The sequence below is a fragment of the Pelmatolapia mariae genome, linkage group LG3_W, assembly GCF_036321145.2.
Source record: "Pelmatolapia mariae isolate MD_Pm_ZW linkage group LG3_W, Pm_UMD_F_2, whole genome shotgun sequence".
Classification (NCBI taxonomy): domain Eukaryota; kingdom Metazoa; phylum Chordata; class Actinopteri; order Cichliformes; family Cichlidae; genus Pelmatolapia; species Pelmatolapia mariae.
Window position 1 is genome coordinate 87,676,887 of NC_086229.1, and position 17,882 is coordinate 87,694,768.

General features: G+C 37.7%; 1 protein-coding gene across 1 annotated transcript in view; it reads left to right on the top strand.

The window, feature by feature from the left end:
• The first annotated feature begins 1,311 nt into the window (after positions 1–1,311).
• Positions 1,312–17,882, top strand: part of LOC134624044 (tenascin-X-like) — a 36,691-nt gene continuing 20,120 nt past the window's right edge. The window contains exon 1 of the mRNA XM_065470256.1: positions 1,312–1,526. Coding sequence (XP_065326328.1) covers positions 1,312–1,526 — 215 coding nt within the window. The remainder of the gene's footprint in view (positions 1,527–17,882) is intronic.

The window sequence follows — 17,882 nt, forward strand, 5'->3', positions numbered from 1 at the left end:
GCTGTGCAGTGAATTGTGCCTACAGTTTTGCAAAGTGTGTGTTACAAAATGGCAAACTGAGTGCAAAGCAGTGTTTGTGCTTTTAGTTTTGCAAACTCAGTGAGTGGTTTTGCTATAAGTATTAATAGTTTTAGAAATTGTGCTATAAGAATCACAGTTAGGGTTCAAGCATTCAGAAAAAACTGTAAGCATATTTGACTGCACAGGACACTTACAATGTGGATTGCACAACACTGGACATTATATTTCTTCATTTCCATTTAATACTTGTACAGCTGCTGTTATTGTATATATATATTTATATTTCTTCATACATTCTTATATATTTCTATGCTGTGTATTGTGTATTTTGTTGTACAGTTATTTCATTTTCAACTTTAATTTATATATTTTATTTTATTCCTTCCTAGTTAAATTTACACTTTTTAATTTTCATATTTATTTCCTATCTTATTCATAGCCTTTTCTTTTTTCTTTAGGTCACGAGCAGTTGTGTAAGCATTTCACTGTATATCGTACTGTGTATGACTGTGTATGTGACAAATAAAATTTGAATTTGAATTTGATGTATACATCCTCGATGTACATATATATATATATATGCATGTATATGTATATATATATATATATACATATACATGCATATATATATATATGCATGTATATGTATATATATATATATATATATATATATATACGATTCAAAGCCAAAGTGGCTTTGATCTCATCAGAGATTACGTTCCTTGGCGTTCATCGTTCTCTTCCTCCTCCTCTTACTCTCACTGGCTCTTTGGCTCTTAATGAAGGCGGTCGCACCTTCTCCCGCTCCCTTCCCTGCTTGGCTTCTCGTGTCCTTCAATTCAATCTTTATTGGCAGACTTTATGTCTATAAAAACATTTTTTGTTTTTGATAATTCAATATTGTCTAGTCTCGTCTACTTTTTTACTTTTGCCCTGGATCGCTGTCACACAGTCTGTTCTCTAAAACCTAAAAGAGGAATTATGGATTTGTTCAACTGGTCCCTGAATGCAATTGACACCCTCTTCTCAACGAGAAGCCTGGGCTCGGGTGAGCCCGAGTGTCCTGGAGGGACGTTCCCTGCCGGATACACGATGGACGGGTGGAGGAACTGGAGTGTTGTGTGCCTGGCGGGAGTGTCGATCGAGGGCATTGAAGACATCTACCTTTTCGGAACCATGATAATGGGGTTCTTGCTGATCGGAGCTGGCTTGGCCCTGGCTTATCGAAGATTACAGAAAGCGTAATCGGCTGTTCAAAACCCCACAAGGCTGCCCGCTGTGATTGAAGCAATGGGACGAGTAGTGACTTCTCAAAATGGGCTCATTGAACGCAGCACGGATAAGATCTTGGAGAAACTTGAGGCTGCCATTAGCACTCAGACTAAGACCTCTGAGCGAAAATTGTATAACATCTTGGAGAAGCCAGCGGCGGTCGTGAGTTCTCAGACTTTGCTCTTTGAGCGCAAGATTGACAACATCTCACAGAAGCTCACGGCTCTCCAACAGTAGATTTAGAGACCAGTGATGGACTGCTAGATCGGCTGTGAAATTGACATGCAGTTGTTTGCACTAAAGGAATACCACCATCATTTCATGCGGCTACCATATTGGCGCAAGTTGTGGTCTCAAGGCTAGAGCTGAACATCACCCTGATAACAGACGGTGTTTAGACTGTTCCACCCCTATCCTACACAAGGCCACCTGGGTCGGCTGGAAGACTGTTTACTTAGCCTGGCAGGGTGAAGGACACTCTCTCAACTAAACTCGGGATACACACATGCATATACATACACTGATACTGTTGCCCCCCCCTGGTGTGACAGGTGCCTGGGAGGGGTGCGATCCTAGATCCCGCAGCTGTGTATTGAAATAAAGAGGCACAGATCATGAACTTGTTTACGATTCAACTGCAGGATTTATTCTGCTCATCAACAGGGGAACAAGTCATTAATTGCCTCTCATAAGAACCAGCAATTCTTTGTAACGTGTGGCATAACAGCTGTCAGTGCATTGTCAAAAGTACAGGAATAACCTTGGCGAGTATACATTAACCATCATAAATATAGATAACATTAGCTCGCAGTGACCAGGTTGCCTCAGCCTTTGTTCCGGTTACACATACATATCACTTGCATCAAGAAATACAATGTACTGTAACTCACAGCACGTGAATAGCAAATAACTATTCATATTCAGCACATGAGCGGCTATGCAAGCATTAATTACAGCCTTTGCATCCTGTCTTACTTCAACAAGACATATAGAGAACACACAACTGAGAACGTGCATTAGCATCGCTACGGTACTTGAAGCTCACTTCCCCTGCTAGCCAGTCCATTAGCCTAGCACGATCAAGTTCACATCACGATCTCATTCAAAACACAATACTTCAACAGTACTTAACTTATAACGGTATACTTTCATTCACGAGTTCAATGAACTCAATGAATACATCTACATGGATAAAGCTGGATTTAATCTCACCAAAATGAAAAGGAGAGGCCGTAGTGTGATTGGCCAACGGGCCATTGTTGGTGTCCCTGGGCAGCATGGTGGCAATGTCACATTGTGTGCTGCCATCAGCAATCATGGTGTTGTCCACCATCATGCCAACCTAGGGCCCTACAACACTCACCAGCTCCTCATTTTCCTCAATCACATGCGAGATGCTCTGTTAGGGCAGCAGGATGAGAAGCCCATCTATATTGTTGTTTGGCACACTTTGAGTCACTCAAGCCGGCGAGAGCAGCGAACTCCCGGCTTCATCGTTTTCAGGCCCCCGCTGGTTTTCGCTACTCAGGTTAAACATGATATATAAGTCCCTCAGATAACTTAAAAATGCAATTATTTGGCTTTTTTCGGTCTGCTATTTGTTCTGGAGTAAATCGGTTTGGCTGAGATCAAAGTTATTAGATTAGATTAGATTAAATAAAACTGTATCCATCGGGTGGGTTCCTCCGGGATTTTCACACAGCTGAATAAACGTCAAACAGAAAACTGATTAAACAGAAGTGTGAGACGGTCGAGAATTTACGACAGTGTCCTGTTATATTTTAGATAGCAAGGAGCAGACGGCCGAGTTTATTAAACTCCACCGAGACAGCGGTGACGCAAGGCTGTCCCATTTCACAGCCTCGCACTTCTGGCCTTCTCGGTCTTCGAAGGACGTAGACTGCGAAGGCCGGGTCCTCCGAAGGATGCGGCCTACGTTTTGGGACACAGCTAATGAGCTGCAAGTGAGTAGATTACTCGCAGGTGCGTGCGCCCAAGGCAGGAACCCATAATGAGTTCCGCACAGGTGAAGAGTGGAAGAGCCAGAGAGAAAGAGAGAAACTACAACAAAAACAACAACCCAGCTGGCGATCACTGAGGATGCATGCCGGACCATGACAGTTGGGCTAATAAAGAGTAGGCTGGGATCTTCATGGTCAGTGTTTGGTTACATGCTGCACTGCTAAACCCAGTCTTAGGATTCCTTCATTGGCCAAATCCTACTTTAACTTCTGAAAATATCTGAATATTTTTGTCACATTGTGAATTCATTTAAAAAAATGTCCTGTCCACTCCTCCAAATTGCTAATTGGTTAACAAGTGTGCCAGAATAGCCAAGAGAGGGACAGTTGTGTTTACCCAGAATGGGAGAAACCTGACAACAAAAAGCAACTTCTAAGATCAAAGAGTACAGCATTAAAAGCACAGTGTGTGGAGATGTTGTTTAATTTGTTTTTAAATACTTGTTTTCACTTAAGCCCTTCTTATGTTTTAACTTTGCTCTGCTCCATGGCTGGCTGATGGAAAACAATTGCACAAGACGGAGAGGCAGACAGACTGGTTCTACTGCATACTGTGTACGCTGCCTCCATCTGACAACAGAGCTCTCTACATACAGAGTGGCCATATCTGCTAAATCATAAATTCCACTTAAGATGCAGAGAGAGGATCAAGGAAATCGGAACAAAAACAATTAAAGATGTAAACATGACAAACAGGAAGCAGCGAAGAATTTGCTTCTGTTATATTTTGCATATTTGCTGTGATACAGGAAAATGGTGTCTATCCATCTATTCATTTTCTTACCCACTTTAGTGTTGCAGTATTTCTCGAACTACACAGGAGAGAGCAGGGATATACCCAGGACAGGTGACCGTTCAAACACAGAGCACAAAAAGGAAAAACAATCACTCACATTCACACTATGCAGCCAGATTAGATTCAGGAGTTAATCATTTTTTAATTGGACTGTGGGAGGAAGTATGTGTTAAAAATAATATCCTTTAAAAAATAACAAAAACCTTTACTAAACATTCCACTTATTTTTGTGAGCTAGATGAAGACAAACTTGTAAAGTGAGTTTGTCACCCTCGAGGAAATGAGAACAAAGCAATCAAGGATGTATAAACTGAAAAATAAAAACAGGGGAAAGAATTTGTTTCCCTGCTGTTTGTTTTCCCTGCTGTCTGTACTGTTAACCTGTATAACAGTGGACAGGTGATCTAACTGTATCATGTATCATATTTAACTGGCACACTTTACAATGATGGGTCTGAGGTAAGGAGGTCTCATTTTGTTAAATATCTGTTGTCTTACTTCCTCTCTTTATGTCTTCCACACCTTTTCTGGTGGGAGGGTCTGAGACACAAAGAGAGGATTGAGGAAATAACAACAAAGGAATCAAGGATGGACAAACTGAAAAAAAAGAAGAGGGAACATAATTTGTTTCTTTGTTTACTTAACGACTACCTTGTTATTAGTATTTCCTGGATACCAAAGTTATTCTGTCTTTGGCCCAATGCAAAAGTCTAAGTCACTAGGCTGGAATATAAAACAACTTTTTAAAAGTTAGAAACACATGTGTGAAGAGTTTGAGTGGTGGGAATGTAAGTTGAATGAATGTTATTAGCAGATGTAAGTTGTGGGTTCCCTCTGATCATAAAGAAAGACCATGAAAGACCAACATGTTTTATGATAGATTTTAAACAGTTGAGCATCCAAAGAGTAGATGATGGACTCTACTAGTGGAAACATCAGCAGTTTGATACCTGACAAGCAACAAAGATGTCAGAGAGAAATAAACTCATCTCTCCCAGAGACCACAACTCACTCACTCACTTGACCACATTCACTCATTCACACTGCATCTTATTCTATGCCCTAAATGCTTTCTAACATCCATGCACACATTCTGATGGATATATCAGGAGCAATCTGAGGTTCAGTATCTTGATTTCAGAAACTTCAGGTCTGGAGGAGCCAGGGTGTGAACCATCAAACTTCAGACTAGTACGGAATCTGTTCTACTGTTTGGAAAGTCGAGAGTCCAATCCCCAACAATGAGACCAACACTGTCAGGGAGAAATAAATTCACCTGTCTCTCAGAGACTTCAGCTCAGGGCCTACATCTTCCAGGCTGACACCCACACTGATGGTCAACAGTATTACCAAGTTTATTTGTCACATGCAATATGTAATATTTTGCATCTTTGCAGGAAAATGGTTTCTATCAACCTATTCATTTTCTTACCCACTTTAGTGTTGCAGGGTTTCTAGAGCCTATACCACAGGAGAGAGTACGGATATACCCAGGACACGTCACCAGTGAAACACAGAGCAAACACAAAGAGGAAAAACAATCATTCACACTTTACAGCCAAATTAGATTCAGCAGTTAATCAATTTTTTAAATTGGAATGTGGGAGGAAGTATCTGCCAAAAATTATATCCTTTAATAAAATGAAAAAACTTTTTACTAAACAAACCAGTTGTTTTGTGAGCTAGATGTGGAAAAACTTGTAAAGTGAGTTTGTCTCTGCTGGGGAAATGAAAGCAAAGGAATCACGGATGTATAAACTGAAAAATAAAAAGAGGGGAAAGAGTTTGTTTCTGTGCTGTCACTGTTTCCTGAATGGCAAAGTTAGTCTGTCTTTGGCCCAAACTCTAAAGCCTTAATTGATGTTGGATGTAATATAGAACAACATTTCATTCAGTACACAACCTTCTCTACTTATGACAAACTTGGTGGTTCACTCCCCAACAATCCATATAACTTCCAGGGATAAATAAACTCTTCTCACTGTCATAGAAGAAAATGAAAAGGTATGATATTTGAACAATTTTGCCACATGAATTAATTTAAAAATAGGTATAAAATTAGAAGTTATCATGAACACTGTTATTCTCCTCTGGTATGTAGAACATAAAATGCTATTGAATTTGCCTGAAAAATAACAGTGGACAGGTCAGTTAAATATGGACATGTATCATATTTAACTGAAACTGGTTTAAAATGATGGTTCTGAGGTAAGAAGGTCTCATCTTGTTAAATATCTGTTGTCTTACTTCCTCTCTTTATGTCTTCCACACCTTTTTTGGTGTGAGGGTCTAAGATACAATGAGAGGTATATCTGTGTTTGACACTCATGGAAATCCTCAGATTCTGGATTTCCTCCTTTTTAGTGCTCTCCCAGGCTTTTACTGCTGTGGCTTTCAGTTGCTGTTTGTTTGTGGGTCTTTCTGTCCGAGGTTTAGTCTTCAGCAAGTGAAATGCATGCTACATTGGGTTAAGTTCAGGTGACTCACTTGGCCATTTAAGAATATTCCACTTCTTTGCTTTATGTATGCCTTTATGTATTATGACCCAAAACATATGGCTATTTTTTGTGTCATGTCCATCTTTATTCTGAAATGCAGCCAAATCAATTTGACAATTTGAGCAGACAGTTTGTCTCTGAAGGCCTCAGAATTCATTTGGCTGCTTCTGTACTGTGTTACATCATCAATAAACACTAGTGTCCCAGTGCCACTGGCAGGCAGCCCGCCCAAGTCATCACACTGTGTCCACCGTGTTTTAAAAAAATGATGTGTTGTGCTTTGGATAATGAGCTGTTCCACGCTGATCTTGGTTTTATCTGTCCAAAGAATGTTTTCCAGATCTGCACAGGCATTTTTAGATGTTTCTAAGCAAAGTCCAACCTAGCATTTCTATTCTTGAGGCTTACAAGTGGCTTGCATCTTGCTGACACTGACTTGGACACTGATACAACTACCTTGGTTGTTGTGAAGGGGTTTCTCTTTACCATGAAAATTATTCTGTGATCATCCACCACTGTTGTCTACCATGGGCGTCCAGGTCTTTTCACAAGTTCACAAGTGCTTTCTTTCTTTCTCTGGATGTATCAAACTGTAGATTTTTAGTTGATATGAAAGTAAGTACTGTGCTGCAGTTGTTTAGCTTGGATAAGTAATGACTAGTTTTGCAATAAGCTACCAGATCCATAATGGCAAGATAGCGTTTATTAAAACTGTTAGCAAGGAGCTCAACAATTTCATCAGATGAGATGGAACCATTAAAAAGAGAAAAAAACAAACATAACAGAATCGTCAAGAAAGTGTCTACCTCTAATAGATTTAAGGTCACTGAAAATAATTTATGTGCAAATGGTGTAGGTAACAACATAGGTGAAGACCAATTTTAAAGTGTCTCTTGCAGTGTGAGTAGGCTACAAAACATGTTGAATGAAGTTAAGAGTCCATCATGCTCAGGAACTACTTATCAGTACTGTCTGATGAACCATGAACATAAACGTTTATGTCCCCAACTATGATGGTCCTACCTAACCTAACTAAATAGTGGAGGATAAGAAGTAAGAAAGTAAATTGCAATAAAAGGGCAGAGTTCCTTTAATTACGGTCATAATCATCTTGAAAGAGCTTTAAGAGCTTTTACAGACCATTTGGCATAAGAATACATGTTTAGAAATTATAGGACCTGCACCTCCATGGTCGAAATCCATGGTGCACATAAAAATGAACATAGTCGTACAACATGTGACGCTTCAGTCTCATGTTTTTATGTCAATTTTCCACCATGAAATCATTAATTGGACATGTGAAGACCTTGGTGGATGTAAGGTAACCTAATTCAAAACTTTTCCAGCTACTGTATTTATAGAAAGAATGTCATACACACATACAAAAGTTAACTAAAGCATGACTTTCTGACAGTGACAGAGGCACAGCCAAACACAGGCATCATCTTGGTCACAGAACTTGTAAGGGACATGTAGATAAAAACAAAACAGTTTTTTAAATAGGAAAGACAATGAGAGACCTCATTTTTAAGTCACAGCCGACATCTGAGATCATAAAACACAAAACAATGCAGAGCTGTGCCACATGCTATATTTATCTGACATTTGTCTCATTTCATGAATGTCTCATTTTGTTAAATGCCTGTTGTCGTAGCTCCTCGCCGTGCATGTCTTTCTCACTTTGTGTGCACACTTCTCTGGTAGGAAGGAATGAGATGTAATGAAGTGAATGAGGAAATCAGAGCAAAGGAATCAAGGATGTAGGAACTGAAAAATACGAAAGGGGGAAGAATTTGTTTTTAGGTGTTGCTATCTGCTGTTTACATTTCCTGGATGACAAAGTTAGCCTGTCTTTAGCTCAAAATCAAAAGTCTGAGCTACTTGCTGGCTGTTTCTAGAACACCAGCTGTGTCTAAAAAGCTTTTTGAAGGTTAAAAACACTTGTAAGTAGTGTAGGTTGATTGAATCTTGTTACCAGATGTAAGTTAGTGAGGACAGTTATTGAGTGACATATCCTCCTGGGAACTGAGGAAACAAGTATTTTTCAGTTACATTTTTTGTGATGTCTTGCCTATTTGTAGTTAAAAGAGGCCACCCAAACACATGAGATGTCTTTGAAAAGGCCAGGATATCTTCTTTTGACCTCGACAGGAGGTATTAGGGTAGCTCAAATAAGCTAAAAGATATAGACCAAAAACAAATGTCCATCAAATAGGACATAAATGAATAGGCTGGTTCTCAGAAGGTTATTGTGTAACTGTGGTCTAATAAAGTACTGGATGCAACATAAGCAAAAGTTGTTTGGTACATTGTACAGCAGATAACTATTGAAAACTGCAGCATACAGCATAACTTGCATTGTTTAATCTTCCCTTTATAGTTTATATACTCAAGCCTCACAAGGATGGACTATTGAAATTGATTATCATCAGATGATCTAAAAACTGTCTGAAAATCCTTCAGTTGATCAAAAATGCTGTAACAAGAATACTGAAGGTGACTGGAGAGAGAGAGAACATGTTTCTCCTTAATTGGCTTCTCTTGATTGGCTCCCTGTTGAATCCAATATCATATTCAAAATCCTTCTCCTCATGTACAAGGTCTTGAATAATTAGGTCCCATTTTATCTCTCATAAGTTCTCATACCTAATCACCCTTTTCTGCCTTTATTCGATGGGGTACAGTGAAGAGTGACAGGAAAGTGGAGCGGCAGAGAGAGGGGAAGACATGCGTCAAACGCAGATTCAAACCCAGGCTGGCGGCTGTCAGTCATACGACATATGGTGGCCTGCTGATCCCAGTGAGCTAAGTCAGCACCCAGTTCCTGAAGTATTTAATTGTATATTGGGAGGCCGAGCCTTCAGCTTTCAGGCCTCTCTTCTATGGGCCCAGCTTCCACTTTGAATTCGGCATACAGACCATCTCTACCTTTAAGATTAGACTTAAAACTTTCCTTAATAAAGCATATAGTTAGAACTGGATCAGGTCACCCTCAATCCTATGTTACCCCTACAATAGGTGTAGGGTACTGGTGGCTCCCCATGATGCACTGAGTGTTTCTTCTTCACTCACCTCTCTTCACTCACTATGTGATTGTACATATGCAAATTGCCTATATGAATTTTGGTTTTTCTGTTGTGAGCTGACAAGAATGGCATATGGTGTGGTCTTCTGCTGCTGAACCCCATCTGCTTCATGTTCAACATGTTGTGCATTCAGAGAATCTTTTGTATACCTTGGTTGCAAAAAGTTACCAATTTCTTCCTATTAGTTTAAAGCAGTCTGGTTTTTCTCTTCTGACTTCTGGTATCAATAAGGCATTTCTCTGAACAAGGCATTCAGAGATCTGCCACTCACTGATATCCTACTTTTTTTAGACCATTATCTGTAAATCCTGTTTTGGAAAATTCCATTAGATGAGCAATGTCGGAAATATTCAGAGCAGCCTTTCTGGCAGCAATAACCATGTCACATTTAAAAAGTCACTAACTCCTTTACTTTCTCTGATGCCCAGTTTGAGAATATTAAAAGTTATTGTAATTCTTAATTTGACTGTAACACTGAAGTTCAATGTATCATTTTATATTAAAATACCAAACTGTATCCATTTCTGTGTTTCATGTCTTTAATCTGCAACACAGCAGAAAATTTGCACTAAATCATCTGAGGAAGTTTAGTGTGAAAATCTTTTACAAGACATCACCGGAAACTAAGTGAAACTGAAAGTGTTCATCCAACAGTTTAAAAGGGCTGATCAGAGCGCACCTGAACTGCATTTCCACGGGGACTTAAGAAAGAGATTCATCTACAGTAGTGAGAGAACAATTTCACAGCAAATACTACAGAATTAAAAAACAAAAACAAAACTGGATTTCAGCATAACATGTTTGCTATGGGCATATCTCCTTTATAAAGGTAGGTTGTTTTAAATGTTTCTTTTATCATCGATGTGTCTGTTATGTGCATATTAAGAAAACCCCAAAACTAACAACTGGGCCAAAGAATTTTACAAAAAAGCCCATTGAGATTCTCCAGCATCTGTGGGACAGTGCTAGGAGATCAAACTGCAAATGATGTCCACATCCAGCAATAATAAGAATATTTTTTTAAAAAAAGAGAAGAAAATGAATACGCAAAAGGTTATTAATTTTCATTTAGTATTTTGTTTTTTAACTTGTAATTTCATTTTCTTTTTTTTTTAAATTTATTTAATGTGGGCAGATGTGTGGGCCCACAAGTTTTGGGCTCAGGGCTATACAGAAGCCTTAAAATCATGACCAGTGTTGAGTGTTGTGATGGCAGTTTAAATCGTCTGTTTAAATTGCCCACTTGATGAAGGAGAAAGACATATAGCTGGTGAGCTTTTTTTTTTTTTAATGTGACAAATTGTCTAGTCTTTGGGCCAGAAAAAGTTAAATACTAGTGATGTGCGATACCACTGATATCCTTTGATCCGATACCAAGTAAAATTCAGGGTGGTATCGGCGATACTGATCCGATACCGATACTCTGTACAAAAACTTAATGTTTCATTGTATTTCATAATACAATATATAATTGTATTATGTAATTGTAATAATAACATAACCATATTGCTTCATAATGATTAGAGGACATCAGACAACTTGTTTTTATTGCTTAATAATGCAAAATAATCATATAGAAATTAAAAAAAAAAACCTGAAGTTGCGCGCTATTTGAACACGTTGCCTGCCTACAGCACTAAAGGACTCCGGGAGAGACGTCTGTCTCGCCCTAGCAACACCTCTCCTCCTCTTCAGTTTGCCTCAACATAAGCTCATCATATTCTGTGATATGATTTACTCCGAGGTGTTTGACGAGGTCAGTGGTGTTGCCACAACACCTCACTGTCTTGCCACATATATCACAAACCGCGTCTTGGCTGTTTGTGGAGGTAAAACACGTCCACACATGACTCTGTTTACACTCAGCCATTGTTGTGAGTGTGCACGCCAGGGACTGCAACACATTTATACAGCCGTATTTTGCATATGACTATGAAACGCGTAAGAGGAAGTAGTTCCTTCCAAATTAGATGATCTAAATGATATAGTTTCTTTCCACTGTGTTCATTTTAATGGAAAAACTACAAATTTACCCCAGAGTACTAAAATATCAATATTTTAATATGAGAATCGATTCTAGAACATAAATTGCTGGTATCGGAAGAATCGATATTTCAGTATCGATCCGCACACCACTATAAATACTTGCCTATGATTAGTGTTAATAGAAAGAAGCTGCCTGAATAATCTGGAATAAGAGTTGGCTGACAGTCTGTAACAACAATGGAGGTAAAATGAAGCAAAAATACTGTTTATGTAATACAAAGTTAGCACCATAATTTGTTAGACAAAGACATAAGTTTTGTTAGGCTGTCCTATAAGTCGCTAAATGATGTAATCGCCTAATTTGCATAATTGGTCCTACCTATGTAATTGTAACAGACGCTGTAGGAGAGAGAAATAACATCGTGTAAGAGATATAAAGTGAGTAAAAAGAGCACCCTAAAAGCATTTAGAATATATTTAGAACTTCAAATTAATTTTCTTTTAGCAATTATTGTTTTCAATAATTCCAACCCTCCTGTGACCAGAAAATAGGCACTCTGGCGGAGTTACTTTTTTGGTTTGTGTGTCTTTTTAAGTAGTTTTAAACCTTTTGATCCACAAAAAGTAACAGTAAAAGAAGAACATTTTTAACCATTAGCAATCAAAATGGACATAGCAAGCCTCACCAGACAGCTTCAGTCAAAACTGGATGTACAAGATGGAGTTAAGGCTCTGCAAGGACATCCGATGTCCGCTTGTTGAGAGTGAGAGCGATACGTGCTCTGACGTGAAAAAGTCTTCATAAATCTCCAATAACACAAGAAAAAGTCGCTAAGGAGATCTAAAAACTCGCCAAATATAGTGACAAAGTCGCCAAGTTGGCAACACTGGTGAAGAGGCATCCTCCGTCATCTGGTCCTAGCAAGGACAGCATGCTCTTCATGAGCTTGAAAGCGGTGTGTTTCCCTTGGGTGGGGGGGATCCCACAGGAGGATCATACGGCGGGTAGACAGCTGATCCAGCGAGGCCACCACATGATGGTATTTCGTGTCGTCGGATGAAATGCCAACAAACTGAGCTTCGATGTGCACGAACGATGAAGGGGGATCGTGGAGCCAAAAATCCGGCCGCTTCCACCCACTAACCAGCATTTTAGTTTTCATATAAAATAAAACTGGTAAAATGGGTGGTTTTAGTATGGTGCACTGTTTTACAAGAACATTATAAACCTTGTAAATCACATATTTTTGTATTCCTGTTGTTATTTTGTTTATCTTAATAAAATGTGTGTTTGTGAAGATTTTTATTAAATAAACTTTCACTTTTGCCCGTGAATGTAACCATGAAGCTTAATACTTCATTATGCAGGAGAGGTGTGTATTTAACCTGTTTAATAGTTTCAGGATTCACTTTATAATAAATAGTATTTAATCTGCAACACATCAGAAAACTTTTGTGCACTATGATCAGAGGCAGTTTGCTGTAATTACAAGAAATCGCATGATCTTGAGTGAAAGTGTTCACCTCACAGCATAAAAGGAGTAGTGACAATACCCCTGACCACTTTGCTATATGTGCTCAAAGACATCAACAGTAAAGGAACAACAATTGTACTGACAACATGGCAAAAACAGGAAAATCAAACAACAACAAAAAAACAAAAAACTGGATGACAAAATGAAAACTGACAGATCTCTTGGATAAAGGTATGCTTTTTTGTCATTTTATGCCATTTTTTGTTACTGATGTTTCCGTTATGTGAATGACATGGAAGACTAAAAACCAGAGCTATAGCAGAGATGCTTTGTGTAACAACAATAATGAGCCTGGTGCTGGGAGAGGCTGCAGCCTCTAAGGCCTCTAAGATGGTGAAGTGATGCAAAGGTGGAATGATATTGATATTGACTTATTCAGACTTATGGTCTTATAATTTTGTAGTTATAAAAGCGTATTTACTTGGTCAGCATTAAATTTCCATCTCAAACAGTTGATTCTGCTTATCTGGACATAGCATTTTCAGTGGGAGAGAAGTTTCATCACTCATCCAAGTGACTACTTCAGTCAGACTGAAGAAGAAGTCACTTGGATGGAACAGAACCAACTTTTTCCTTAGATTTCCTTACCTGGATGATTGAGCATGCATCAAGACATTAAATTACATCAAAGATCTGATTACTTTTTCAAGTAACTAGTAAAGTAATGGATTACTATTCCAAAAAACTAATTAGATTACTGTTATGTAAGTATGCGACTAAACTCTGATTTTGTTTGTGAGAATATCTTATGACAATGATGTACAAGAATGCAGCAACAAACGTGTGTAGATCAACACGTAAGATAAGACAGAGTACGACCATTCAGCGTTTAAAGCTTGGACGTACTGACATTACTTTGACTTTGATTCTGTAAAAAGTGACAAAAATATTAGACGAAAAAAATATTAGACGAAAACTTTTTTTTTTTACAAAAATTAAACTTCAGATAGTCTTTGATTTTATTTAATTTTTGCTGTGTTTTACTTGCATCTATTTGAAAGAGTGAGCGTAAACACGAAAAATTGTTTTATTTTATATGTTGGAATATAAAGAAATTAGGTTGAAATGTTACACAAATTTATTCCAGTCAAAGACTGTTGCACATAATTTCATTTTTCCTTGATGCGATGTGCATAAAGTTAAAAGATTAAAACTAATAAAAAGTTTTATTTGATTAAGTTTTATGTGATCGATTATGCAGAAAAAACAGAATCGGGATGAAAGGTCTATTGCTTTATAACATATTCAGGTTGTGTACCATGGTTTTAAAAAGTAACTAAGTAATAAAATAACTAATTACTTAACGGTTTAAATAAACAAATAAATAAATAACGGGATTGCACAAGTTTTGCAAACAACAAAGTTATTTGCAGCCATTTACCTTTTACCTTGATTTTTTAAAATAACCATTCAAACTATTTACAGAACAATCAGCTGTTCTTCAATAGGATGCCACACAAATTATTTGTGCCACTCCAAAAAAATAATTTCTGTCCACTATAAAGGAGAAGATCACAGCCTGATACCTGCAGGTCTGACAGCAGCAGGTGTATCACTCCTGTTTCTACCTGAGACAGCAGTCGCCTCATTATTCTGACACACAACACAAAACTATCCACAACACTACACACTACAAACACGCTAAATATCACAAATCTCTCACACCTCAAAACTTGCTCTCTTTTTTTTGCTGTCTCTATCTCTCTTTCTCTCGCTCTCTCTCTCTCTAGCTGTTACTCCTAAAACTTCCCATGGTTTTTTTATTTTTTATTTTTTGCTCATAAGCAGAGAGTGCTTGCTAGCGCTGTCCTTAGTAAATGTGACGAAACTACTGAGGAAAAAACGCAACATATATATTGTTTATCATGACTCTGGTTTTACGTGGCCTAGCAATACAATTTATAAACTGGTATATATCACCTTGTTGCTTTGTCTTTAAGTGGTCATGTGATTGACTTACCACGACTACTTTATTCTTCCTCAGTCAAACAGCAGCACTCATGCGATTGTTTTGCTCCCTTAGCTCCAGGTGTTGTGCTAAACAGTGATCGTGATTGCCGTCCGCGGGAGCGCACAACTGCTTAAAGCTGTAGCGTCCAGATTACTTACGCAGACAGTTACTTCCGTGCAACTGATATAAGATGCGGTAAGCTGAACACAGCTTCAACCGTCTGTTTGTTGAAAAATAATAACGGACTGCATTTTCTTGTTAGTAACTGTAACGGCGTTGTAACGATATGAATAGTAATTAGGTTACTTGTTACTAAAAAAAGTAACGCCGTTATTCCCATCACTGTCTATAACTGCTGTATAACTATAAAACTAAATAAATAATTAACAAAGTTAATTTCATAGGAAACATTTTTATGGAGACTGTCTACAACTTTTTCCAGTGTTAGTTCAGAGCAGATTTCAGGCAGCAGCACAGCAGGGCAACAAATTACATTTCAAGAACTATTTAAGTGAATGTTCTTTTTCCACTGGTGACAACAGCTCTCCTTCCTCTGTTATACAAGTCTGTACCAGTACCTAGTCTTTTTTTCATTATATACCCTACTTCATAGTAGAATTATACAAAGAAATAACATTTCATGTCACTGCTATGCTACTGACACACAGCTCAATCACCAAATTTAAGGTATGTTCACCTTAAGAAGCACAACAATACAGATCAATACTGATTTTAATGACACACATCAAAGAGTAGACAAGAGCAAAAAGACTTATTCCAAGAACCAAGAAAAAAAAGCATATATTGTTGCAAGCTTCATGCACAGATTTATGAAGCTCATTATACTTCTTCTTCATTTTACTACTGAAGTTTCAGTCTGTGACTTAGTGCGTTAAGTTGTATAAACTTCATCTGTACACAGCTTTTTTTTTTTGTTATTGCTAAAGACTCATAAGGTTTTTGTCATTGTTATGGTGATTGGTGAAGTAGCCCGCCAGATATTACTATATAATGAGATGATTATTACTGTAAATAATAGACACTAGTTTTTGGAGTTCAGCAAAGAAAGGAGGTGTTTCAGCTTAAACAGCTATGATTATCTTTGCAAATTCACTATTAAGGTCCTGTGAATATAAGGCATATTTTTACTTTTGGTATTTAGCATGTAAATATATTTTTATGCTTAATAGCGTTTAAGTAGGAGATGGATGGCAAACTTACAAAAGGCCTAAAAATTTCACCACAATCTAAAACTTTGATAAGACAAAAGTATTGAATTGATGATATCATGTATCATGAAATGGTATGTTAGATTATTGTATGGAGATGTATGGGGCCACAAGTATTTGGACCCAAGGTTGCAAAGGAGCCTGAAAATCAAGATTAATGTGATGATGACAGTGTCAAAACTCTTCAGTTGATGAAGGAGAAGGCTACAGAATTGGATTGAATTTTTTTCAAGATTTGATAAATGGTCTCTAAAAAGGCTTGCTTCTCATTACTGTCAACAGAGAGAAGCTGTCTGGAGCAACAATAGGATGGCAGACTCTGTAACAACTATGGAGGTAAAAAAGAAACTGAAATAGAAATACTGTCCTCTTGAGATATTGTTTCTGTAATATGTATGTTTATGTGTTTATGTGTCGCTTCTCAAAAGGCAATCAGTGATGAAGATGTATTTTTTCAACTTTACTGTGAGGAAGTAAATGACCCTCCATTAGAAATATGCTCTACCTGCAGAGACTTTCAACACATCATTACAGGAGGTAAATGCCATGTTTATGCTTTTTATTGTTGTGCCAGAATTGCACAACAAAATGTTAACATTAATAGCAAACATAGGTGATAGGGAACATACATACATACGCTACAGTCACTGATTAGTTTATTATACGTTATATTGCGAAACACTATTCTATAAAATAATATTCTATTCAGTGCTCAATTAAATTGGCAAATGTTACCAATATATTACAATCGTGGGATTTTTATAATATATGTGTATACTCAAACAATATTGGCATTTAGTCCTCGTCTTTTCTTCATCAAGATTGGTCTGCTCATCTTTGAGGAGATGAAGAACATACAAATAATACATACATACACTATGATCATTATCGTTTTCCACATTCTTATTACTTCCACAGTCACTTGCTGTCATGTGAAGACAACATTGTTTAATATCAGAAGTGAGTTAGTGTCTCAACATTTGGACACTCCTGGTGGTGAAACAAAGAATTACATTGTTGCCAGCTGCAGCAAGAGAAAAAACATTCAAGAGACAAACATGAACAGCCCAAAGCCCAGCAACTGGAAACCAGAGGAAGAAATGTCCTGCCTGAATCCAGAAGAAAATGGGGATGAAAAGAAAATTCACTCTACTGTGCCCTGCTTTGAACACACGAGTAAGTAAAAGATACACATAGTTAGAAAAAAGGTAAGAAAATAGCTCATAAAGTAAGAAAATTAGAATACCTGGACTCAGTGTAAACACAAATTTCAATGTGAAAAACAGACCCACAGGTGAATGTTTTAAAATCTCGCTGATCCGAACACTTTGTCCATAACAAACACTATGTTTAAACATAAAGATGTCCATAAGTGCGCATAGCACCAGGATACCCTAAATATCATCTCAGTGACCAATTTTGTAATTGTCTTATTGGATCTGTGGCTATATGTTTTGGACACTCGGGTGAAGAGGGAAGCTGAGATG